This window comes from Macaca thibetana, chromosome 12, assembly GCF_024542745.1.
Source record: "Macaca thibetana thibetana isolate TM-01 chromosome 12, ASM2454274v1, whole genome shotgun sequence".
NCBI lineage: Eukaryota > Metazoa > Chordata > Mammalia > Primates > Cercopithecidae > Macaca > Macaca thibetana.
Genome location: NC_065589.1, coordinates 29,397,089 through 29,424,745, shown reverse-complemented (window position 1 = coordinate 29,424,745; position 27,657 = coordinate 29,397,089). Strand labels below are relative to the sequence as shown.

At 34.7% G+C, this 27,657-nt stretch overlaps 1 protein-coding gene across 1 annotated transcript in view; it reads left to right on the top strand.

Annotated features, from left to right (window-relative positions):
* Window positions 1–27,657, top strand: part of SPAG16 (sperm associated antigen 16) — a 1,176,832-nt gene that overhangs the window by 13,762 nt on the left and 1,135,413 nt on the right. The window contains exons 4-5 of the mRNA XM_050751372.1: window positions 13,494–13,612; window positions 20,638–20,775. Coding sequence (XP_050607329.1) covers window positions 13,494–13,612; window positions 20,638–20,775 — 257 coding nt within the window. The remainder of the gene's footprint in view (window positions 1–13,493; window positions 13,613–20,637; window positions 20,776–27,657) is intronic.

Here is a 27,657-nt window from a genome sequence, read left to right as displayed (position 1 = left end):
AAGTCCAATAACTCCTTTTCAAAATGTCTGTCCACTCAAAATTGGAATAAAAGCTCTAGAGGAAGATTTTTTCAGGCCAGAATTAATTGCATTCTGTTGTAAATGGAGGGCTACAGCTCATAGTAAATGACGTTCTCTAGACATAGCTGCTTCTTGGTAGACACAAAGTGAAGTCTATTACATAGACTTATTAGTCTGTTGGATATCTCAAAGCAATAATTTGTAGGAATAGTTTTAAAATGTAGGAATAGCATTTTCAGTGACGTGCAACTGATATGTTTATTCACTTCTCATCATCCTCTTGCCTGACATCACTAAGGATTTTGACAAATTCTTTATGTACCGCTCATTTGTATTGGTATTTGGTAAAGTACATATGGCTAATACAGAGCTTGGCACATAGTTGGCACTAACTAAATAGCAGTTAAATAAGAGAATGAATAAATGAATCATTGAATGAAAAAACTATGAACAAAACGAATTGCTTCTTTCATGCTCGAAAGTGTTTATAGTGCAAAGATAAATCAGAGGGCAGTTGAGGAAGAAATCCATTGTAGTAGCTGTTGTATCTTCTGAGCCAAATATCAGTAATTCCTTTTTTATCAATTTATTGGAAACTTTTCTTTATCATAACCTCACATGAGTTAACATTCTTGATTTCTGGCATGCCTATAGCTGATTGACTCTCATTTAGCTTGTTTTTACCTCACTTTAAAAAATTCTTTGGAGGAACAGTATTATGCTGAAAATTCACAGAAGTTGTCCTTAAGCTGTTAAAATTAAATATGGATTCATTTTATCATAAGCATATTAGTTATATTTTTTAGTTTGCTTTTGATTTCTAAAGTATTTTAATCTTCAGCAGTTTGAATTGTGCTATGGACTTTCTGTTTTAAAGAATACTTATTGCTTGTTAAAGCAGTTTCTTGTTCTGATCTTATATATATTCATAAACAAGATATATTTTCTTCTATGTTAAAGGATACAGTAATCTCTATGCACAGACTTCTTAAAATTTTCATTGAAGATTGCAAGTAAAAGATTATGATACTATTACGAAAGTTAAGTTGAAATAATGTAAATTGTCTTATTTGTTAAAATATTAACAAAAATGACTTATTGAATAGTTGACATTTAAATAAGTTCTTATGATTTCCTTTTTTTTTTTCTTTTTTTTTGAGACGGAGTCTCGCTCTGTCGCCCGGCTGGAGTAGTCCAGTGGTGCAGTCTTGGCTCACTGCAAGCTCCGCTTCCCGAGTAGCTGGGACTACAGGTGCCCACCACCATGCCAGCTAAAATTTTTTTGTATTTTTAGTAGAGACGGGGTTTCACTGTGTTACCAGGATGGTCTCGATCTCCTGACCTTGTGATCTGCCTGCCTTCGCCTCCCAAAGTGCTGGGATTACAGGCGTGAGCCACCGCTCTGGGCCAAGTTCTTATGATTTCCTTTAAACATGGGTAGTATAGATTAAATATTTGAGAATTGATTGCATGGTTTGCTTTATAAATTTTAAATCATGTATTTGATACTATCCGTTTTCTTGGTAGGTTCAGTGATCTGAATTCTGAATTAAATGTATTTTCATTATACTTAAAGTTATTCTTGAAAAATATTGAGAAGATAGGAAATGTTATTAATCTGTAACAGTTGTGTAGTTTGGTTATACTATCGGTTGTTTCTTGAAATTGAAGCATTTTACAAGTATGAATACAAGTAAAGATAGGACTATGTATATGTTCCTCAGATTGTGTCTGTGTGTCTGTGTGTATTAGGGATATTTGTATGTAAATATATGAAAAGAAAGGTCCAGTTACATTTAAGCTGGGTCTCCCCTTCTAGACTCTGAACCTTTTTATAAGTGTATTTTTGCCATTTTTTTGGATAATTCTTTAGCCTCTTTGGTTATTGATATTTTATTCTGTTAATTTTCAAGGTGCAATCTCAGAGGTCCTTTATACTGCTATAATTCCATAATGACTTCTAATTTTTATAAATGTAGAATTTTGATCTTTATGACAGTAGCAAGACACCCAAGTCATATAACTGTTCAATTCCCTGATGCTTTTCCTCCTCCTGCTGCCCCTTTTCCTCCTCTTCCTTCTCTTTTTCTTCCTCCTCCTTTTCTTCCTCTTCTTCCTCCTCTGAGAATTTAAGTAGAATTTATGGAATTTCTTTGGAATACTTGACTAGTTTTGGAGAAGACTAATTGATGACTAACCCAAGTGACAATGTTCTTTACCATATGTATCAATAGTTCTCAAAGTATGTGGGAGGTCTTTTGAGGTCCCCAGGACCCCTTTTAAGGAGTTTATGTTGTCTTTCATTTTCCAACTACTCACCTGCTGGAGGATTCTCTTCATATAGCTCAACTGAGACAACATATCACAACAGGTGAAATGCAGAAACAAATATGGGGATCTAGCTGTTCCTCTAGACATTAAAAAGATTTGTAAAAATTTGTAACAGAGCCACTCTTCTCATTAGTTCTTTTTCTGTTTTGGAAAATGTAGTTTTTATTTAAAAAATTCTGTCTATGTTATCTGTGTAGAAGTTTTGTTATAGTTAAAGTAAATAAATGAATATTTTAAAATTTAATATCTAATATGTAATTCTTGACAGGTATAACTCAGATAAATAAGTGCTGTCTGGAGTATTCAATAATTTTTAATAGTATAAAAGTGTTGTGAGAAGATAAAGTTTGAGACATTTTATAGATTTCTATTCTCAGAAATTTTCAAATATGTTAAGAATTAATATAAAATGTTTTCTTGCTATTATGTTAATATAACAAAATATAGTCTCGGATTAATAAATTTGTATTCCTTTTATTTTGATCTTAATCTCACAAGGGATTAATATTAGTTTGGTGCAAAAGTAATTGCGGTTTTACCATTACTTTTAACGGAAAAAAAATACAATTACTTTTGCACCAACCTATACCATTATGTTAACTCTTACATATCATAATGTTAATGGATTGAATTTTGAAACAATTTTCATTACTTTTATAGACTCAATTGCTAGGTCCCAAGAAAAAGAGCTGTTTGTCATTATTGAATTCGCATTATCTTCATGTACCCACTTAATTTTAGTTAGAGACCCAGGCTCCTTGTACTCAAAGCCCGGTCTGCAGATTATCCAAGCCAATATATTTGACTTAATGTGAATTAAGGAGTTGATGAAATGAAGCCCCAAATAAGGTAACATTTAAGTTTTAAGACCACTTGGATTTCATTGTTTATTTTTTTGGGTCTCACTGGTCAACTAAAGTTGTGAAAAGAACTCACATTAAAACAGTTCAAAATTTGTCAAGATACTTGATTTTAATATGTGGTTTAGCACTTCTTGCAATTCAACATTTAATTAGTTCTTAAGTCTGGAAAGTTTTATGTCCTCAACATCTTTCATATCCTTCTCTTTACCTTCATCCTCACTTAGTCTACCTTAAAGCTACCCTCTTTCTTCTCTCATCTGAACTACTGCATGCTGCTGGTACTATGCTTCCTTCTATTCCCACCTAAAAGATGTGTCTAATGCAAATTTCAATTTATCTCCCCTCTCCGTAAATTCACGTAAAGACACATTGGGTGTCTACCCTTCCACCCACGTTTGCTTTCTTGATATGCTTCCTGTTTAGCTTTTCCATTTTATCTTTGGTCCTTTCTCCATAAGACCCTGAGCCTTAATGGATTGAATTGTCACCCTTGTTTTGCCTCAGATGTTTTATTGCCTTGAATATTGGTTTATCTTTCTTTATCTGTTGTATTTCCTCATTGTCTGTAAAGTTCAACCTAACAGTCTCATTAACAAAGCCTTCATTCACCTATCTAAGGCAAGGGAAATACTCTTCTCCATTGTGTATCACGTCACCTAGCAGATTTCTATTGTTGAAATCATAACACACTATAGAAACCTCTCTGTTAGGAAATGTCAGCTTTAGAATGTTCATAGACAAAATGAAGCTATGTGCTAGAGCTACCATTATTTGTCCTCAATAGATTTTTGGGTCACATGTGACTAGAGTAATGTTTGATCATTTAGCAGTTTGCAAAGTGAGACCATGTTTTGCTAGTTTGTAGATTGCTTACTTTTTTGTGCTTATTTTGTGGTGTTTTGTTAACCTCATAATTAAGTTAAAAGCCATAATGAGAGTTGTATATAATGTATAATAGGGATAAAAGTGCAACTTAAAGTTTCTTACGCATACATAATGGTTGCATGTATGATGTCTGTGGATACATAAGTAGAATTCTGTCATCAAAATTTGTAACAAAATAGCTTCTGTATTATAATGTTTTGTTTTTACTAAATGAGCCTTTCAATTTCTCGAGACAGAACTGTGTCTTATTCATATTTAATTCCCAGCATCTTTCATGGTACATGGGAGATGTCATGGTACATGGGAGATGTGTAGTATTGACATTTTGGCAATATTGATTCTTCTAATCCATGAACATGGACTGTCTTTCCATTTTGTTGTTTGTTTTTCAATTTCTTTCATCAGTATATTATAGCTTTCATTGTAGAGATATCTCACTTGATTGGTTAAGTTAACTCAGGTATTTTATTTGTAGTTATTTGTAAATGTGATTTCTTTCTTCATTTCTTTATCAGATTGTTAACTGTTGGCATGTAGAAATGCTACTGATTTTGGTATGTTGATTTCATATTCTGCAGCTTTACTGAATTTATCACTCCTAATTGTTTTTTTGGTGAATACTTTAGGTTTTTTTCCAGTATAATATCATAGCATTTGCAAACAAGGATAATTTGACTTCTTCCTTTCTGATTTGGATGCCCTTTATTTCCTTCTTTTGTCAGATTACTCTACCTAGGACTTCCAGTACTATGTTGAGTAATAGTGGTGACAATGGGCATCCTTGTTATGTTTCAGATCTTGAAGGAAAGGCTTTCAGGTTTTCCCCGTTCAGTGTGATACTACCTGTGGGTCTGTCATATATGGCTTTTACTGTGTTGAGGTATGTTTCTTCTACCTTCATGTTTTTTTGAGGGTTTCTATCATGAAGAGATGTTGAATTTTATCAAATGCTTTTTTCAGCATCAATTGAAAGGATAATAATGATTTTTGATCTTCATTCTTTTGTTATAATGTATCACATTGATAAAGTTGAGTAAGTTGAATCATCCTTGCATTCCAAGGATGGATCCCACTTGGTCATGATGAATGACCTTTTTAATGTGTTGTTGAATTAAATTGGCTGATATGGTGTTGAGGATTTTTGCATCTGTGTTCATCAGGAATATTGGCCTGTAGTTTTCTTTTATTCACATGTCTTTGGCCCTGATAGGGTAATACTGGCCTCATAGAATGAGCTTTGAATAATTCCCTTTTCTTCTGTTTTTTAGAATAGTTTGAGTAGGGGTGGAATTAGTTCTTTTGTAAATGTTTGATACAATTCAGCAGTGAAGCCATTGTGTCCTGAGCTTTCCTTTGCTGGGAGCCTTTTTATTATGGCATCAATCTTGTTACTTATTATTGGTCTGTTTGACTTTTGGATTTCTTCATGTTACAACTTTGGTAGGTTGTATGTGTCCAGGAATTTATCCATTTCTTCTAGGCTTTCCAATTTACTGGCATGTAGTTGCTCATTGTTGCCTCCAATGAGCCTTTAAAATTTCTTTGGTATTGGTTGTGATGTCTCCTTTTTCCTCTTAATTGTATTTATTTGAGTCTACTTAAAAAAATTTTTTTTGGCTAATGTTTTGTCAATTTTGTTTATCTTTTCAAAAAACCAACATGTGTTTTATTGATCTTTTGTATTGTTCATTTTAATTTCATTTATTTCTGCTCTGATGTTTACTATTTTTCTTATATTTATTAGGTTTTATTTACTCTTTGCTAGTTCTTTAAAATGACTCATTAGGTAATTTATTTAAAGTTTTTGTTTATTATTGATGTAGGCACTTGTAGAGAGCTGGCAAAGGGATCATGACAAACTCAATATTCCAATGGGGAGGGTATTTGATCAAACAACAAACTATTTGTCATGAATGCAGGATATGGGCAAACTTATGACTGTGCCTACCACCAGAAGGTTTGCTGAAAGCAATCACTCCCTGGCGCTGTGCTCCTTGAGGTTATCTACTGGGACATCTAGAGCCTATTATTTGAAGAATGCAACCTTGCTGTAAATCAAACTGCTGACCGACCGTCACCTGACAGTCACCCCCTCTTCTCACTATCTCTTTTACCTAATAAATATGGAGGACTGAAAAACCTCAGGGCGCTTGTTCACTAGAAGCAAGGAGGCCCCGACCCTTCTTCCAAATATACTCTTTTATCTTTTTCTTTATTCCTGTGTTCATCATCCTTTGTTCAGTCCCCCAAGGTCCATGCAGGTGGCAAAGTGGTGCCCATACAGGGACTGGAGGACATCGACAGGAACTTATAGCTAAAAAATTACCTGTTAGTACTGCTTTCACTGTATTTCATAGGTTTTGGTATGTTGTGTTTCCACCATCATTTGTTTCAAGAAATTTTTCGGCCGGGCGCGGTGGCTCAAGCCTGTAATCCCAGCACTTTGGGAGGCTGAGATGGGCGGATCACGAGGTCAGGAGATCGAGACCATCCTGGCGAACACGGTGAAACCCCATCTCTACTAAAAAATACAAAAAACTAGCCGGGCGCGGTGGCGGGCACTTGTAGTCCCAGCTACTCGGGAAGGCTGAGGCAGGAGAATGGCGTAAACCCGGGAGGCGGAGCTTGCAGTGAGCTGAGATCCGGCCACTGCATTCCAGCCTGGGGGACAGAGCGAGACTCCGTCTCAAAAAAAAAAAAAAATTTTTTTTCAATTTCCTCTTTGCTTTTCTCATTCAGGAGCATGTTTAATTTCCATGTGTTTGTGTAGTTTCCAAAATTCCTCCTGTTATTGATTTTTAAATTTATTTTATTGTAGTCAGAGAAGATACTTGACATAATTTCAGAGTTTTAAAATTTTTTTATTTTTTAAGATTTGTTTTGTGGCCCAATATGCCAGGCCATATATATCCCGAGGATAGAGATAGTCTGTTCTTGAGAATGATGCATGTGATAAGGAGAAGAATGCGTATTCTGCAGTCACTGGAAGAAATGTTCTGTGAAATAGCTATTTTGTTCATTTGGTCTGTAGTGCAGATTAAGTCTGATGTGTCTTTGATGATTTTCTGTCTTGATGATCTGTCCAATGCTGAAAATGGGGTCTTCAAATTTCCAGCTATTATTGTATTGAGGTCCATCTCTCTCTTTGGCTCTAATAGTATTTGCTTTATATATCTGGATGCTCCATAGTTGGGTGCATATATATTTACAACTGTTACAATTTCTTGCTGAATTGGCCCCTTTATCATTACATAATGACTTTCTTGTCTCTTTTTGTAGTTTTTGTCTGAAATCTCTTTTGTCCAATATAAGTGTAGCTACTCCTGCCCCTTTTTGGTTTTCATTTGCATGGAATATCTTTTCCATTCCTTTATTTTCAGTTGCTTATTTTCAGTTTTAGAGGTGCAGTGTGTTTCTTTTAGACAACAGATCATTAGGTCTTAATTTTTCATCCATTCAGTCACTCTATGTCTTTTTATTGGAGGTGTTTTTAGTCCATTTATATTGAGTGTTATTATTGATAAGTAAGGAGGAAGAACCTGCCATTTTGTTGCTTGTTTTCTGGTTGTTCTGTGGTCTTCTCTTTCTTCTTAATTCCTGTCTTCCATTTAGTGAAGATTATTGGTGGTATGATTCAATTTCTTGCTTTTTATTTTTTGTGTGTCTGTTGTATGTTTTTTTGATTTGAGGTTACCATGAGGCTTGCAAATACTATTTGATAACTCATTATTTTAGGCTGATGACAACTTAGCATTGATTACATAAACAAAAAAAGCAAAGAGAAAACTACTGAAAAGTCTCCATTTTAACTTAATCTTTCTGCTTTTTAAGGTTTTATTATTTCTATTTATATCTTATTGCACTACCTATATTTCGACATTGTTGTACTTTTTATTTGATCAGTTCACCTTTTAGTCTCTCTATTAAGGTATGAGTAGTTTACATACCACCATTACAGTGTTATAATGTTCTGTGTTTGTGTGCTTACTATTACCAGTGAGTTTTGTACCTTCAGATGCTTTTTTCTTGTTCATTAACATCCTTTTCTTCCAAACTGAAGAACTCCCTTTAGTATTTCTTGTAGGACAGGTCTGGTGTTGATGAAATCCCTTCCCTTTTGTTTGCCTGGGAGAATCTTTATTTTTCCTTCATGGATATTTGAGGTTTGAAGGATAATTTCACTGGATATACTATTTTAGGATACAAGTTTTTTTTTTTTTTTTTTTTTTTTTTTCATCATAACTTTAAACATGCTATACCATTGTCTCCTATCCTGTAAAGTTTCCACTGAAAAGTCGGCTGTCAGACATATTGGAGCTATATATATTGTTTCTTTTCTCTTGCTGCTTTTAAGATCCTTTCTTTATTAGTGACCTTTGGGAATTTGATTATTAAATGCTTTAAGTAGTCTTCTTTGGGTTAAATCTGCTTGGTTTTCTATAATCTTCTTGTACTTGAATACTGATATCTTTTCTAGGTTTGGTATGTTCTCCGATGTTATCCCTTTGAATAAACTTTCTACCCCTATGTCTTTCTCTACCTCCTGTTTGCCTCCTGTTTACCTCCCTCCCTCTTACTCCATCCCTGCCTCTACCTTCTCTTTAAGGCCAATAACTCTTAGATTTGCCCTTTTGAGGCTATTTTTTTAGATCTCATAGGCATGTTTCATTCTGTTTTACTCTTTTTTCTTTCTCTGACTGTATTTTCAAATAGCCTGTCTTCAAGCCCACTAATACTTTCTTCTGCTTGGTCAATTCTGTTGGCAGGAGGCTTTTATGCATTCTTCAGTTTGTCAGTTGAATTTTCAACTCCAGAATTTCTGCTTGATTCTTTTTAATTTTTTTCAGTCTCTTCATTAAATTTGTCTGATAGGATTATTAATTCCTTCTCTGTGGTATCTTGAATTTCTTTGAGTTTCCTCAAAACAACTATTTTGAATTATCTGTCAGAAAGGTTGCACATCTCTGTCTCTCCACAATTGGTCTTTGGTACCTTATTTAGTTTGTTTGGTGAGGTCATGTTTTCCTGGATGGAAATGCTGTGGATGCTTGTGGATGTTCATCATTGTCTAGGTATTGAAGAGTTAGGTATTTTATTGTAGTCTTCACATTCGGGGCTACACATCCTTCTTGGGAAGGCATTCCAGGTATTTGAGGGGACTTGGGTGTTGTGATCTAAGTTTTTGGTCACTGCTGCTGTATGTTCATTAGGGGTCACTCCAATCTCAGTAATGTTGTGCCTTTTGCAGTCTTTTAGAAGTACTGGCTAAGTTGTCTTGGATAAGATCAGGAAGAATTCTCTAGATTACCAGGTACAGACTTTTCCTTTACTTCCCCCCAAACCATGGGTGTTTCCCTCTCTGTGTAGAGCTGCCTGGAGCTGGAGCAGGGTTGATAGAAGCCACCCCTGTGGTCACTACCACTGAGACTGTGATGGGTCTGACCTGAAGCCAGCATAGCACTGAGTCTTCCCCAAGGCCCATTCACTGTAAATCACTGCCTGGGTAACTCCTGTGTTCACTCAAGGCCCTAAGGCTCTACAGTCAGCAGGTGGCCAGGCTTGTGTTCTTTCCTTCAGAGTGGCAAGTTTCACCCAGCCTAGGTGCATTCAGAGATGCTGTCTAGGAGCCAGTGCCTGATTTGTTAATCTTAAGAATCTACCTGGTGCTGTATTCTACTACAGCTGTGCTAGCTCCCAACCCTCAAGACAAAGTTCTTCCCACTCTCCCCTTTCCACAATCAGGGAAGTCTACCACCAGCATAGGCCCATTGCAAATAACAGCCTGGCTACCACCAATGTTCACTCAAGGGCCAAGGACTCTTCAGTCAGCTTGTGGTTGAAGCTGCCAAACCTGGAACTCTCCCTTCAGGACAGTAGTCTGCCCTCTGACCCAGGGCAGGTCCAGAAATTCCATTTGAATGCAAAAGCCTGGATTCAGGGACCTCAAAGGGCCCATTTGGTGTTCTACCCAACTAGGGCCAAGCTAGTACTTAATCTGCAAGAGAAAGTCTCCTTTACTCTTTCATTTCTTTTTCTCAAGCAGAAAGAATCTCTTCCCATAGCCACCACACCTCTCTGTATGTGCTAGTTCACACCTGAAGCCAGCTTGTCTCTGAGTCTCATTCACGACCCACGGCAAGTAGTGCCTGGCTACTGTTGCTGATTATTTAGGACCCAAGGACTCTTTAGTCAGCAAGTCATAAATCCTGCCAGGACTGGGTTCTTCCTTTCAAGGTGGTGGGTTCCCTTTTGGCTCAAGGAGTTTCTAGAAATGTTGTTTGGGAGCTAGGGCCTAGAATGGAGGCCTCAGGACCCTGCTTGGTGCCCTACCCTACTGTTGCTGAGCTGGTATCTATATTGCAAGACAAAGTTCTCTTTACTCTTCTCTCCTCAAGTGGAAGGAAGGAGTCTCTCCTGGAGTTGTGAGCTGCACTGCCCGGGGTCAGGGGAGGTGTGGCACAAGCCTCACTTGACTGCCTTGGCTGTTATCTCACTAAGTCGTGTGCTCCTTAAGTCCACTGGCTCTGAGCCCAGCATAGCATCAGAATTTCCCAAAGAATTACAGTCTTTGTGGTGTAGACTGCTTTTCAAGTTTATTTAGTACCCCAGAACCCTTTAGCCCGTGGTGGTGAGGCTTTCTGGAACTCAGGTTCTGACTGCTGGGATGGGCAAGTCCCCTCTTGCTAGGGCTGGTTTAAATGCTCCCTCTGTGGGTGATGGCTGAGTTCTGCCTGGTGTTGCTTTCTGCCATGATGATGCAGCACTATTTTCTAATGTAAAAGATTCCATAATCACTGAAGTCTTCCTCCCACAGGACAGAGATTTTATCTCCATGCCACTTGGCCACTGCCAGGGTATGGGGGAGGTGTGGTGTCAGCAACTCCAGACTGTCTTTTCTGCCTTCTTCAGTGCCTCTTTCAGCGATATGAAGTTAAAGCCTGGTATTGTGATTACTCACTTGATTTTTGGTTCTTATGAAGTTGCCTTTTTGTGTGAATAGTTCTTCAGTTTGGTGTTCCTGCAGGGTTAATGATCGGAGGCTTCTCTTCAGCCATCTTGTACTGCCTCCTTCCAAATTATTCTGCTTGAACTTTACAAATGTAATTTTACACTCTACCCATTTGTCAGGATTTTTTGTAGCCCCCAAATTTGCCTCATCTCACCACTATTGTGAATATCATAGCAGCTATCAGTAATAAACATCAGTGTTGAATTATATATAGCACTTTTGGAAAGAATTTTTGGGGCAGCAAAGATCCTCTTTCTTCATTGGATTTCTATGTAAACATTCTGTATATTCTGTGTAACCTGTTATATAACCATTACCAGCTTGGGAAAGAGAAGGCGAAAGGAAAACTTGCTGCTGAGTTTCTGTAGGTGAGAATAGATCTGCTTATTCAAATGGTCAGCAAACAAATTAGTGACTTCTTGCCAATGCGAAGAAAATGACAGCACTCAAGAGATGATGATTCTTTTTTTTTTTAATTTTATTTTTATTGAGCAGCACTTCATTCTGTAAAATAGAATTAGTATTCCCTATTCCTTGGTATTTTTAGGAAACTACCAATTATTTCATTTATTTTGTACCTGACTTAAATGATATGATAGTTTTTATGGCTGTACCAGTTTCATTTGTTGGTTGCTGAAATGTCTTCATTTTCTAGTTTTACGTCTGCTAAGATGTTCTGTCAGAGTACTACATACAGTTTGAGTATCTTTTATCCAAAAGGCTTAGGACCAGAGTGTTTCAGATTTTGGATTTTTTTTTCAGATATTGGAATATTTGCAAATATGTATCAATGATAATGACATTTGGAAAATAAGGTTTAGTGTTATTCAAGTGCAAAGCTTGAGGATAGCCACCTGGGAAACACAGTCTCCAATAGAATGAGTGAGCATTCCAAAGTGGGGAAGTTAAGTTTTCACTTATATAGGCAGAAACAGAAGTTAACAGGGTTGCAACATTTTCCTTACAAGGTCATTACGTAGTTTGTAACGATTTGATTGATTACAGCTTGCTGCATTCCAAGGAAGATTGCTTCAACATTTTGCAAGGAAGGGCAGTGTTCTAAAGGGGTCTGATCTCTGGTGGTATTCCATCTTTCCTAATCATTTTTAGGACAATAATGAAGACATTTAATCTATAATCAAAAAAGCAGAAGTTGCAGCTGCATGCTCTGTGGCTCAGGCCACATAATCCCATTCCTCTCAAGCCTTAATAAATATAAAGTTCCAAAAGCTTTAGGTTTGGATTATTTAGTTTCACATACACACTAAGATCTCTTGGGACTGGGACCCAGTTCTAAACATGAAATTCATTTATGTTTCATATACACCTTTTACACATAGCCTGAAGGTAATTTTATAAAGTATTTTAAATAATTTTGTATATAAAACAAAGTTTTTGTTAAGTACTTGCATGTGGAAATTTTTACCTGTGGTGTCACGTTGGTGCTTCAAAATTTGTGGCTATTGGAGCATTTCAGATTTTGGATTTTTGGATTAGGGATTGCTCAACTTGTACTTTAGGTTTTGAGGGCCATAAGGACTCTGTGGCTACTAGTCAACTGTCTCATGTAGTGCAAATGCATCCAAACATAATATGTAAACAAATGGGCATGGGCATGCTGTGCTCTAACAAACTTTATTTGTAAGAACTGTTAGTTAACCCCTGATCTAGTTGATAGACTGACTGACTTCCATATGGAATAGTAGTGTAAGCTCCTTTTGTCAGTAATTATTTCCTCCATAGTGTTTCTAAAAGTCATGGTACTAAAATTATATTTCTTTTTAAATGATAATTAAAAGGATTAAAAGGTCCATGCATTCTTTTTTCTTTTTTTTGGTTAACATGCTATGTGCTATTGAAAGGGCAAACCTACCTTCTTACTATCCTTTAGGCAATCCAGTCACACTCCTGCTGCAGGGCCTTTGCACTTACTGATGCAGATACAAACCAGAACATAAGGCATTCTGCCTCTTTGTCTAGATTTATGCTAAGATAACAGTTTTATCAGTGATATCTTCACCACCCTAAATACGTAGCAACCCAGCTTCACATGAATACTTGTCCTACACCTGGTTCTATCTTAAATCCTCTACTTTCTCCCCACCCCAAGGTACTTAGTATCATCTATCATAGTATATGTTTTTTATTTAGTTACTCATATTCTGTCTCCATCCACTTGACTAATAGATATGAGGATAGAGATTTGTTTGCTTTCATCTGCTTTATCTCCAGTAATTAAAATATTAATGGTTCCTGGCATATAACAGTCAACAAACATTGTTGAAAAAAAATGAATGGATGAATGAATGAGTTGAAGTCTTATCTATATCGTTAATTAATGCTTTGATGTTTTCAAAATGAATAAATGCACATTTAAATTTCAGGAACGGAAAACAGTTCTTCCTTCAAAGCCTGCAGTACCTGAAGTAATAGAAGACTTTCTCTGCAATTTCTTGATCAAAATGGGAATGACCAGAACTCTTGATTGCTTTCAGTCTGAATGGTAAACAATTATGTAGATAAATAGTTCTCTTAAAATTCTAACATTTAACTTGTACACTTTTAAGTATCTTGACTTTGAAATGACTCAGCCTATGAAAAATGACTAGAAACTTTTCCCATCTCCAGCCCTGAAACCACAACACACACACACACACACACACACACACAAACCAGAATAGCAATTACAAAGAAATTTTTATTAAACATCTTTCCCAAATATTTAAGTTTAAGTAATTTTCAAAAAATCAAGAAACTTGAATATCCTGTGGAGTTATAAAACACAAAGATACTTTATGAAAACATTTCCTAGTATTTTTGTATAATTATTGAGAGTATTTCCTGTATTTAGACATTATACTAAACAGTACTGCTTTACTTGCTTATTTTATTTATAGTGTAATGGCTTGTCTTTTTCTACTCACATAGCTGATTAATTATATTTCTATGAATATTCTTCATTTAGAAGTAAGTGGAATTGTATTTTGAATATCACTTAAACACAAGATTTTCTTGTTATAATTGAAAATTTTAATAACTAGTTATGAAAATCAGCAGGTGTACCTTTTGTACCTTTATTCCTTTGTACAGTAATAATGTCACCAGGCGTATTTTCCATTTCCTGACATTGTTTAAATACATTTATTAAATGATTAGATACGAAAATATATTTGAACTTTAATAGCTATTGCATATTCTAGAAAAGGGGATTAATATATCTAAAGATGTTTATAATTAGGACTAATTCCTAATTTTAAATAAATTTGCAACGTATGGATAATTTGCAATTTTTACTCATCCAGCTGTGGTATAAATTTTTATTGTTTGCTTTTTTTGGTTCTCATCTTCTGATAACATTCTCGTAAGAGCAATCAGTTTTATTATTTTAAATTGCACATCTAACATTAATAAATTTTATGAGAATTATTTTTCATTAATACAGTCTAAGAAAAACAAAGTTCAGTGGAAGAAAACTAATGCTGCTTCTCTTAGATTTAGAAATTGTGTGAATTATTTTAAATAATTTTTAATAAAAATATCCCTAAGAAATATAATTACAAATGTTCTAGAAAATGTATTTTTTGTAAAAGTAGGTAGATGATTAATTTACAGTGCTAATAAAGTAAAAGATTAATATGATTCATTTAACTTTCTGTCTTCCAACAATGTGTGTTAGGACATGTGATGCTTATATGTTAGGCCAGTCCAAAGTGTAAAATGATTTTCTTAGAATAGTGTGGATCCAAGTATACTGTTAACAATCTGGTGACTATTGTCATATTTTCCTTTTAGATTTAGCAATTTGAACTGATGAGATGAAACTTCAGGAAACTAAGATTAGTGTTAGTATTAGGATTTAAAGTCCTCCCAAGCTAGGCATACTAGTCATAAGATAAAATTGGTATAACGCATCTCTTTATGAGTTTAGAATATTGTGGTTCAGGTAATTTTATCCTTATCCCTAGCTGCCAGTTTGCAATGAGATTACATTGTATTGAATACCTTATTTCATATGAAACATTTTTTATTTTGATTAGAAAACTTTACCTATTCTACATAGTAAAATTATAGGAAAATTAAGTGTATTATTTTTTATCATTTTTACCACAGGAGAAAACACTTAGAATATATAATTGCTATGAATTCACTTAATCTTTCAAAACATGACCAAACAGGGATTTTCCTTTGTTAGTTTGTTAAAATAAGCAAACAAACAAAACACTGGGCAGTAAAATTTGACATAGGTTCTTTCACTCCTCAAGCAGAAAATGCAATGAATCCTTTAAATCCAGGGTTAGAAAACTAAGATCCTTGGGCCAAATCTGGCCTGCCTCCTGATTTTTAAAATAAAATCTTATCGAAACACAGACATGACCTTTCTTTAGGTATTGTATATGGCTACTTTCACTCTGTAAAAGCAAAGTTAATTAGTCACAACAGGGGTGATGTGGCCTGTAAAGATAGTTTTGCAAATTCTAAAATATTTATTCTCTGACCCTTTACAGAAAAGAGTTGCCAGAATGTAGTAGGAATTTGTTCTGTGAACCACGAAAAATTTCCATTGCAGGTTTAGTCAATGCTTCAATTCTATTTGTATGCCTATTTTAGAATTATCAATGGACAACAATAATTTCTCGGGGGGAGAAATTAAAGAAGAAATTAAAATGGAGAAAATATGGTAATCTAATTCCAGTACCTGTACCTGAGCATATGTCATCCGTCTGTCTTCCTACACTGACTGTTCCCCTATTAACATTGTCAGAACTACTCACCCTAAAGATACATTCCTACTCTTTTTTTGCCTTTTACTACCACTTCTTTTTAAACCGTTTTTCCCTTTCCAGCCAATGTTTTGAAAACAAAGTTTAAATTTTTTTTCTTTCTTCACCTTTTTACTTCCTATTCAACACTTGGTTCTCTCCAGTTTGGCCTGTTCGCACCATTTCACTGAAGGTAGGGTGGTAATGAAAATGCTATCAAAAGTAATAGTACAATTATTTATGACAATTACTAATTTAATTTTTTTGTAATAATGGAAGAGTTTGCAAATTAAGAGTATATTTCATTAATTTGCATAAAATAAATTTTACAGCTTTTAGACAATAAAATTTGTCATAACATTTAATCACTTAAATGTGAGCAGTACAGTTACAACTTTCTGGGGATGGTTAAGTTTTAAAGCCAGAGCCTAGAATTAAAATTACCCTTGATATAGCCCTTATGTTGCCCAAGTATGTACAAGAAATATGTGTGGTGTTGTGTATACATTAATGACTCCCAGTGAACACTACACAAATATTTGTTCCTTTGTAATTTAATCTTATTGCTGTTTCTTCAATTGGTGAGGTCTTGGCTTCTAGTTATATGTCCCATAAGAATATTTTTTCCCCAGTCATTATTATGTTAAACACAGGAATGTAGTGACTCTTCTACATAACATAAAAGTTAGCAAAAGCTAATTTTTGCTGTGTTACATTATGATAAATTTGACCACTGTAAATACATCTGCACAGATTTATGTACTATGATATTAAGGCAACATTTTAGGTGAGTATTTAATTAAAATTTTTAAAACAAAATTAATATCATGTTTATTAAATATGAGGGATTTAAAAATATTTAAGAGGGTGAAGGCTTAGGCTTATGCAGAAATGTACTTTGTATCATTTTTATTGATATAGTATATTCTCATGCATTATTTCATTTACTTCTCCCAACAACTGTATCGAGCAGGTAGCCACAGCCGTATTTCTATTTTAGGGATGAGGAAAGGGGATAGGGAGATTAGGAAGTCTCCTCAGTGAGTGTCACCAAGTCATAGCCAGTAAGTGGCAGAGTCAACCTAGGGACATACTGATCTTAAAGACCAGTCTCCTAACCACAAGGCTATATTGTGCAATTATACAAGAGAATCTTGGAAAAAATTAATAAAGGTGCCTTTTGGTTTGGCTGGATACTAAAAGGACTTAAGAAAATATTAATTTAGAATCCAAATTTGTGCCTATTTTCTATATTGGTTTGAGGAATCATGGGGCGGGTAATAAACATTTCAACTGTGCTATATTTTTCCTGAGAGGGACTGTCTGGTTCTAAGTGATAGTCACAACAGTGCTGGGGATTCTAACATCCTCAGTTTGTACAGTAATTAAAATAATTTTGTCTATGTTGGTAATATATTTCCCTAAATCTTTATGAAAACATGAGGGAAAAGTTCTCATTGTAGGCTTCTTATAAGGAGATTATAATCTAGATGACCTTTCCCCTGTCTTTTACCTCCTATGCCTTGGGTGCCACCATGAGGGAAAAATAATCCTTATTCTTCTGACACCATTTATATGTTTACTGGAATTCTGTCATAATATTCATCATTTATGGCATTGGGTCTTAAATGCATTTGGTATGTAGACAAAATTTTATGAAATTTCTATGCACTTTCTCCCTGAAATTCATATATATTCTCCATCTCTACATAATTCTAAGTAGTTTATGGATCTCCTGGTAAATATTAAGAGCATTAATGCAATTTTATTAGTGATAATTTATTGGCAGTTTCATTGAGAGCAAATTATATTTCAAATCTCTAATAGTTATGGCAGTCTTCTTTCCCACCTGAACACTTTTCAGTCTTACTTTAAGAGTGAGTGAAAAAGAAGAAAGAAATAAAAAGTCAGGATATTTCTTAAAAGAACAGATATATGCAAACTGAAGCAAACCACAAAAATATTATGTATGATAATTCAGATTTTATTGAGAAGTATACTTCTGTAGTTTGTGCATTAAGATTCCTAATTACTTGTATTATTATCTAAAAATGAGCTTAAAGTCATCTTTCATATTTTTATATGGATGGCAGAAAATTTACCTGATAATTTTTGAATATCCTGAGATATATACTATGTAATAAATGTTGTATTTGGATTTGTGCTTCTTTTATCACATATTATTTTATTTATAGTGTTTAATTTAGAGGAAAAAGTATTAAATCACTTTTTTCCTCATAGAAAATTTCTCTAGTGGTTTTCCCACATTGAGTAAAGCAAGGTGCTGAAAATCAATTTTATGGTCAGAAAAAGCTTATGGTCTAATACTTCAATCAATCCCTATGTCTTCTCTTCTGAGATAAGTATAAATCACATTCCTAGTACAGATGACTTACTGAATTTATGATTCAATTGATACCTATTTCCTGTTTTATAAATTGTGGCAAATATGATGGAATATTGATTCAATTATCTTAATCTTCAGGATATTCTATGGGGGGGGTCCTCTTGCTCTTTTTTTTAGAAAAAATCGTATATCACACAAAATATGTGACTTTATAAATATGTAACATTATTAAATTATGATTTATAATATGAAACTACTGATAATTTATAATTTTTAGCTCTAATATTTAGCTCATCTAGAGCAAGCTTTGTAGGGATTTATTAATAACTTTATTACTTGAAATATTTTTCTATGCTCAAATTGTTTTTTTTAAACTTTATTGATTTCCATACACAGTGATTAAAATTGTAATTATTTACAATCTACCATTGATTCTCTGATGTTGCTTCTTACTTCACTGAGAAAATACAAGTTCCATCTCTCCCACCTCCCTCTTTAACACCCCGCTGCCTCTGGCCTCCAGTGTTCTCTTCTCTCGCAGACTCTAATGTTACCTGAAGCCAGCTCTCATCTTGTCTGCTTGATACCAACCCCTCTCACTGACTTAAGGATACTACTCTTGTAATCATCCCTCTTTTACCTCTATTGTCAGTTTTTTCCCTCTTTGCTGGGTCATTCGCATAAGCATACAGATGTACAATAATATCTCACATTTTAAAAAAGGAAGAGAAGAACCACCCTAGATTTCGTATCTTCTTCTAAGTTCATCTTGATTCCCTATGCTCTGCTTTAGAGCATATCTCCTTGAAAAAAGTTTGTTGCCACTTCCTCATTTCCTAGTCTCTCAGTCATTCTTTCAGTTTGTCTTTTGTCCCCATGACTCTATTGAAAACTTCCTTTTTTTTTTTTCAATAGTGACATTCACAGTGCCAACTTCAGTGATTGATTCTCAGTATTCTTTTCAGACTCCTGGCAGCATAGGTCACTGTTGTTCATTTCTTCCTTTTTAGAACACTTTCTTCATTTGCCCCCTGGGCACAACTCTCAGATTCTCCCCCTATTTCACAGGCCTCTCTAGCTTAGTCTTTTTTGGTAGTGTTTTCTTTTCCCCTCAACTTGGAAGCAGTGAAGTGTTTATGGCTCACTCCTAGGACCTCTTCATTTCTTTCTTTCTTTACTTGCATTTCTCACTGCCTAGCTGGTCTCTTTCAGTCTCATCACTTTAAATAGTATCTGTAATGTTGATTACCAAATTGCCCACCCTTTTTTCCGGAACTCCGAATGTGTATACTCAACGTTTATCTTCACTTAAATGTCTGCTAGGCATGTTACATTTAACACGAATGGAAACAATCCCTTAATTACTCCAACCACTCTTGCTCCTCCTGCGTTTGTCCCCACTTAGTAAATAAATGGCTATCTGTTGCTCAGCCTAAAACCCTGGAGTCGCACTTGCCTTCTCTCATTTACCAACACCTGACAGTTGATCCATCAGATAGTCCCGCTGGCCCCACCTTGACAGCATTTCTAGAAGGTACTTACTTCTCATAATCTCCAGCGCTACCAACTTTCTTCAAGCCACCATGCTCTCTCCTTGACTATTGCAATAGCCTGCTAACTGGTCTCTCTGATTCTATGCTTGCTAGACTAATCCCTTTAAAACATAAATCTGGTCAGTGTCACTTGTCTCAAAACCTTCCTATGGTTTACTTCTGATTCAGAGTAAAATTGCATTCCTCACCATGGCTCCCTGCTGTTTTCCTGACTCATCTTTCACCACTCTCTTCTTGGTCACTTAGTTGGCTTCAGTTCCAGGCACTCCAGGTACCCTGGCTGTTTGTTGTTTCTTGTAGTTGCCAAGCACGTCCTTGGTTCAGGGCCATTGCATTTACTTTTCCATCTGGCCCAGCTGCTTCTCTCCCAACTATCCACATAATACAGTCCTTCATTTCCTTTAGATCTCTGTTCAGGTATCACTTTGTCAGTCATATTTGTCATTCATGCCCACCCTATGTAAAACAGCACAAGCACGGCCATCAGTGTTTCCACCTCACTCTTCCTGTATCTTTTCGCCATCTTATTTAACTTCATAGAACTCATCACCCTCACCACTAGAATGGAAACTCCATGAAATAGGGACTTAGACATTTTTGTCAATTTTACTGTTGTCTAGACCAGTGCCTGGAACATAGGAGATGTTCTGTTATTATATTTTATATACCATGATGGTATTGGTACCTAGAAGTCATATTTTATTCTAAAATATATTATGAATGTTGGACATTTTAACTTATAAATGTAACTAACACTGCAAGTAATTACTATAATACTCCCTGAGACTTAACTTTTCGAATTGTACATAAATTAAGCCAGTTTGGCAGAAAGAAATGACATAAACCCTTTTGTTTGATTTTATCCTAGGTATGAGTTAATACAGAAAGGAGTGACTGAACTTAGAACTGTTGGGAATGTTCCAGATGTCTACACCCAGATTATGCTTTTGGAAAATGAGAACAAAAATTTAAAGAAAGATTTGAAGCACTACAAACAAGCAGCTGAGTATGTTACTTTTTAAATGACATTTTCTTATTTTTCTTTTGGACTAAATAAAAAGAGTTGAATGAAGTTGATTATATGTAATGTACCAGAGCCTTAATTTTGGAAAACTGGATTTTTCTAGTTGTAAAAAATGTGAGAGGCTTCACTAGCACATTAATTAAACAGATGATCAGAACTATCATAATTGTAACTTACCAACAAGAAGGGAATGCAGGGAGTTGTTTAGGAGATGGTACATTTGTTATATAACATTCACTTCCTTATGTATTTGATAGTCTTTTCATGGTTTATAACATTTTCTCCTGTAAAGAGACTAATTTCTGAAATAATAATTAAATTTATAGAAAGCCAAGAGGAAAATGCTAGTTTATTCCTAGTAGAGGAATTTCGGTATTTGAAAATTCTCCAGAAGGAATAATATAAACTGTGGACTTTGAGTGACAATGGTATGTAGGTTCATCAGTTGTTAACCAATATACCTGTCTGTTGTGGGCTGTTGATAATGGGGAAGGCTGTGCATGTGTGGGAGTAGGAGGTGTATGGGACATCTCTGTATCTTCTAATCAATTTTGCTATGAACTTAAAACTGCTCTAAAAATAAAGTTTATTAAAAAAATAAAGAGAATTATCTATACTGTTTTCCATACAGGTTGAACTAATTTACATTCCCACCAACCATGTATGAGTATTCTCTTTTCTCCACATTTTCACCAACATCTGTTATTTTTGACTTTTTAATAATAGCTGTTCTGGCTGGTGAAAGATGCTATCTCATTGTGGTTTTGACTTCAATCCAGCAATTCCACTACTGGGTATCTACCCAGTTGTATAAAAATTCCACCCATACTCTTACATTTATTGCAGCACTGTTGATAGTAACAAAGTCATGGAATCAACCTAAGTGTCCATCAGCAGATGATGGGATAAAAAATGTGGCATTTATATACAATGGAATACTATTCAGCCATAAAAATGAATGAAATCAGGCCTTTTGCAGCAACATGGATGGAACTCGAGGCCATCACTCTTAGTGAAATGACTCAGAAACAGAAAGTCAAAAACCACATATTCTCACTTACAAGTAGGAGCTAAGCAATGAGTACATATGGACATACAGAATGGAATAATAGATACTGGAAACTCTAAAAGGTGGGAAAGATGGAGGAAAGTAAGGGATGGGTAAAATATCCACTACTTGGGTGATTGGTACACCAGATGCCCAGATTCATCACTATGCAATATATCCATGTAAAACAACTGCACTTTTACCCCTAAGTCTATAAAAATAAAAATATTTTTAAAAGAAAACATAAACTATCCATAATTTCACCACCCAGGGCCAACCACTTATCATTTTGTTGAATAGCAGCCTTGACTTTCCTCAATGCGTATATATTAATGCATATTTATGAGTAACTTTTAAATATAAACTGCACTAATACCATATTTTGTAAGTTCCCTTTTCATTCAAGAGTACGTGATTAATATATTGTATGAAAATAAATTTTATTCTAACTTAGAATTACTGAAAGGAAACCTTTGTTTAGTAATTTCCTGGCATAAATTTATTCATAGAAGAGAAGCCAAATCTCTCCACACCTTTCTTTCTACAATTGATGGAAGGCATGCAATTCCTGGTGAACAATTTTAGGTAAACAGCCAGTGTTATTCTGACAAAGAATATGTGAATGCATTAATTTGGGGTGAATCTGCTCATCTGAGGCAATGTTATATGGAGAAATCAATGCCCAGATGTGAAGCAGAGTTCATATTTTATTTATTCATTTTTATTAAATATAGTTAAAAAGAGGGCCTTTCTCACTTAAAGAGGCATATTAAAACCAAAATTAGATTAATAGAATTACCATATAGGAACATAATATTAAGATTTTTGATAAGTTTAAAGAAACATGACTTTTCATTGAGAAGCAGAGAAAACATTTAAAATAAGCTCTTACTTGTGAACGATGGCAGTAAATAATTTGTATGATATCATTTATTCAAGTATTGTCCGTACTTGTAGAAATGTTTTTGCAAGGTATATACATTTTGTATTATCTATGGATGTAATGTATCATTTAGAATTTTATATTTTACATTAGAAGTGTATGATGATTCTGAAGAATATATTACTAGAACCAGTGTTCTCTCTATTCTTTGTTCCATTTCTCAAAAGTGTTTTGTACTATTTGCCCTGATGCTCACTATGATTTTGTATATTCATCTAATGGATTTACTGGGAATTTGATACAGCATATTTCTCACAGTGCTGCCTGACACACTTTCAGTTCCTGATCTCCTTTGAATTATTGCTTGAGTTTGCTAATTTTCTGTTAAATAGATCAAAGCAGCCTCTTTATGCCATAAGTTTAGCTCCAGTGACATTGAATAGTCATTGTTAAGTACTGGTCGTTTATTGAATATTATGTTTAATAGCAATAATATAAAAAAACATATTACTCATGCAGATTATTAACTTAATGTTAAAAGAAGCCAGGATTAAAATGCATCACTCAAATAAAACATCTTGTCTCACTAAAATATCAGATTATTGTTTTAATTTTAACAGTTTGTGACTGTTTCTCAAATCTATCTCATTCAATAGAACTTAAAATCGAAAAAGTTAGACAAGGAACATTTGTGTTTGCTTTACTCTACTTGACATGGAAGATTTGAAAGGAAGCTGCTTGATCCTTAGATGCTTAATCTTTATTTTACTGAGTAGATATTAAGCATGGTGTGCTTTCACAGCACATTTTAGTAAAATGCTTCCTTATAACCTGGTTCTACTGATACATTCTTAGAAAATGGAGAATGAAGTTTTGTTCCGTTTTGTCAGTAGTTTTTTTGTTATACTTAATAATTGTACAAACATTTATACATATGATAATTGTACATGTGATATTTTGATACATAAGTATCAAATACATTTGTACATATAATTGTACATGTGTTATTTTTGTTACATATAATGTGTAGTAATCAAATCAAGAGTATTTAGGATATCTATCACCTCAAACATGATTTTTTTGTGTGTGTTGGGAACATTTTAAATCTAACTATTTTAAAATAGATGATAAATTATTGTTAACTGTAGTCACCCTACTGTGATATTGAACACTAGAACTTAACCCTTCTATCTATGTTTGTATCCATTAACCAATTTCTCTTTATCTCCCCTTTCCACCCTACATCCCCCGCATACTTCCCAGCCTCTGATAATTATCATTCTCCCTGCTACCTCCATGAGATCAACTATTTTAGCTCCCATGTGAGTAAGGACACGCAATATTTGTCTTTCTGTGCCTGGCTTATTTCACTTAACATAATGATCTCCAGTTCCATATATGTTCCTGCAAATTATAGGGTTTCATTCTGTTTTTAAAAAATGGTTTAATAACATTCCATTGTGTATATGTGCCACATTTGATTTATTTATTCTTCTGTTGATGGATACTTAGGTTGATTCCACATTCTTGGCTATTGTGAATAGTGCTGCAATAAAGTTTTGAAAAAAGTTTTCCAAACTACGTCTGTCATGCTACCAGCCTGCCCCAAATGGTAGTGTTTAATCATCTAGGTTTTTCAATTTGACTTCTGAGGATAATTTTCAAATAGTAAGTAGTGACAAACATGAGATTCCCTTTATTGAACTGGAGCTAATGTTTATATTTTTAGGATTAGGATATTTCTTAAGGCAAAATAATTGTAGATATAAAATACTTTTCTAATAATAATTTTTAATACACAAAAAAGTCAGGTTGCAGATATATATTATTCTTGATTATACTAATAGCATTTAGTGATTTATCTCTAGAAAAATCAAATAAATGATACAGCTATAAAATTAATATTTATCTGGGGGAAAGTTGCCATGAAAAGAGTACTGATCTTAAAGTTCAAATACCTCGCTTCTAATACTCTGTTACTTATTAACTCAGTTTGCTGAATTACTCCCAGTTTTCTTATTGTTAACCTGGGAATCATTTTGCATAATGTTGTTAATTTCTATGGAATAATGTGATAATTAAATGAGACAAGCTATGTTAAAGAGCTTTGTAAATCACAAAGTGCTTTGAAATGTCAGCTATTATCAATAACTCTAAACGCTGTCATCTCTAGGTTTTTATTAATCACATCATTAGTATTTTTTAAATTCAGCAACGATGAAGCATGAAGAAAGAAATGAAAGGAGAAAATATTTCACACTAAAATATCATTTGAATTGCTGTAATTAAAGCAGGCAATTGTCATTTTCTCTGTTGTCAACATTACCAATTTTTGACTACAGGTTTTCTCTGTACCATCTATAAATATAGATTGTCTATCTTCCAAAATATACAGTTGGGAAATAATTATTGAGAACATTTCTGTATAGATTTTTTATGGAGAAAATGATCTTATTAAAAATTTATAGTTCCATTGGAAGTACAAGTATTTCCCATACTGGATATTGAAGAAGAATGTTTTTCTCAGAAAAGGAGAACATAAATTTTCTATTGAAATGTAGACCTATTGTTATTTTAAATGCAGAAATCTAAAGTTGCATTTAAAGCAGGTGACCACAGTTGGAGAGATTTGGTGGTTGAACGAAGATTATAAAACATCACTTAGAATTATGTCTTTCACAGTTTAGACACTATATTCATAAACCTTGTTTTATTTGGTAGTTGTCATGCCAAAAGATTTACTTTGGTCTGAAGTTTATAAATAACTATTATGAGTTTTATTAATTACAACCTTTTTGCTTGATCTTCTTGCCTATTTTAACTAGCATTTTATGTCTTCTTCCCATAGTTTAGGCAATGCAAAAAAAAAAAAAACCAAAAAACTTGTTTGGATGATTGATTCCTAAAATCACCATTATACTTGAACTTGAACATCTTGCAATCTGGCTTCCATTTCACTTTTTCTCAATTGGCCTTGGACACCAGAGAACTGTTTGACACCCAAATTTAGCAGTCTTTTTTTTCCATTTGTATATCCTGTTTTTTATTCCTATCTTCCCTTAGCATCTGTGACATCATACTGTGCTGCCCCTCCTACCTTAGTGACAGGCTTCTTTTCCTTTTCTTAACTCCAAACAGTTGACACTTTTTAAGTACATTAGGATAACAATTGACTACATGTGAATATTGACAAATACAACTTATATTAGGTAGTGGTAAGTGCTATGAAGAAAATAACATGCGTAAAGGAGACAGACGAGGTGCTGTTTTATGTAGGATTGGTAAGAGGTGGGACAGGGGGCAGGGGAGCACATCAGAAACCTGAAGAGACTGAGGGAAAAAGCCAAGTATAAACTTGGGAAAATGGAATTCCAGGCAGAGGAAATAGGAAGTATGAAGAGCACATGGTGGAGACAGGTTGGCTTGTTAGAGGATTAGCAAGGAGGCTATACTGGCTCTAACCAGTGGGTTAGTGGTAGAGGCCTTTGCTAGAAACTTGCTTTTTCCCCCAGGTGGTATGTGAAGCTAATAGTTTTGAGCAGAAGCATATGTACAGGCTTCTGCTTGGAAAAATGCTCAATGTTACTAATTGTCAAGGAAATGCAAATCAGAAGTAAACGGGAAATTGCCTCATACTTTTCAGGATGGCTATTATTAGAAAAAAACAATAGGCCAGGCTCTGTGGCTCATGCCTGTAATCCCAGCACTTTGGGAGGCCAAGGTGGGCAGATCACAAGGTCAGGAGATTGAGACCATCCTGGCTAACACGGTGAAATCCCGTCTCTACTAAAAAATACAAAAAATTAGCCAGGCGTGTTGGTGGGCGCCTGTAGTCCCAGCTACTTGGGAGGCTGAGGCGGGAGAATGGCATGAACCTAGGAGGCAGAGCTTGCAGTGAGCTGAGATCACGCCACTGTACTCCAGCCTAGGCGACAGAGCAAGACTCAAAAAAGAAGAAAAACATAAACAATAACAAGTGTTAATGTGAATGTGGAAGAATTGGAACCCTTGCACATTACCAATGGGAATGCAAATGGTGCAGTCACCACTGAAAACAGAATAAAGGTTCCTCAAAAAATTAAAATTCGAACTACCATATGATCAAGAAATCCCACTCCTGGGTATTTATTTGAAGTGAATCAAATTGAAACCAGGATCTCAGGCAGATATTAGCATTCCTATGTTCATTAAAGCATTATTCACAACAGCCAAATTACAGAAACAACCTAAATGTTCATTGACAGATGAATAGGTAAAAAAATATGGTGCATTCATGCAATGCAATACTACTCATCCTTTAAAAAGAGGGAAATTCTGTAATGTGTGAGGACATGCATGAACCTTGAGGACACTACGGTAAGTGATATAAGCCAGTCACAGAGGGGTGATTACTGCATGATTCCCCATATATGAGATATCTAATATAGCAAAATTTATAGAATCAAAGAGTAGAATGGTGGTTTCCAGGGGACGAGGGGAGAGGAAGATGGGGCACTACTAATCAGAGGGCATAAAGTTTTAGGTAAACAAAAATGAATGCTACAGATTTGTTATGTATCATTGTACTACAACCAACAATAGTGTATTGTACACTTAAAAATTTGTTAAGAGGGTAGATCTCATGTTACCTTCTTACTATATACTCAAAGAAAGTAAGCAGTATAGACTAATGAACCTCATAGACCTACAGGATAATCAACACTCTACTTTTGTCATTCTTTTACTCTCACCCATTCCCTACACCTCAAGTTATTATATATTTTTTACAGTTTTTTTGTTGTGCTTTATATACATTGAAATATATGTCTTAGCTATATAATTTGACAAACAGATAAACTCTTAAGCTTCCACACTTATCTCAAGGTAGAACATTTTTATCTATCCAAAAGTTTTCCTCATGTCCCTTCTCAGTTGTTCTGTGTCCTGGCAATCA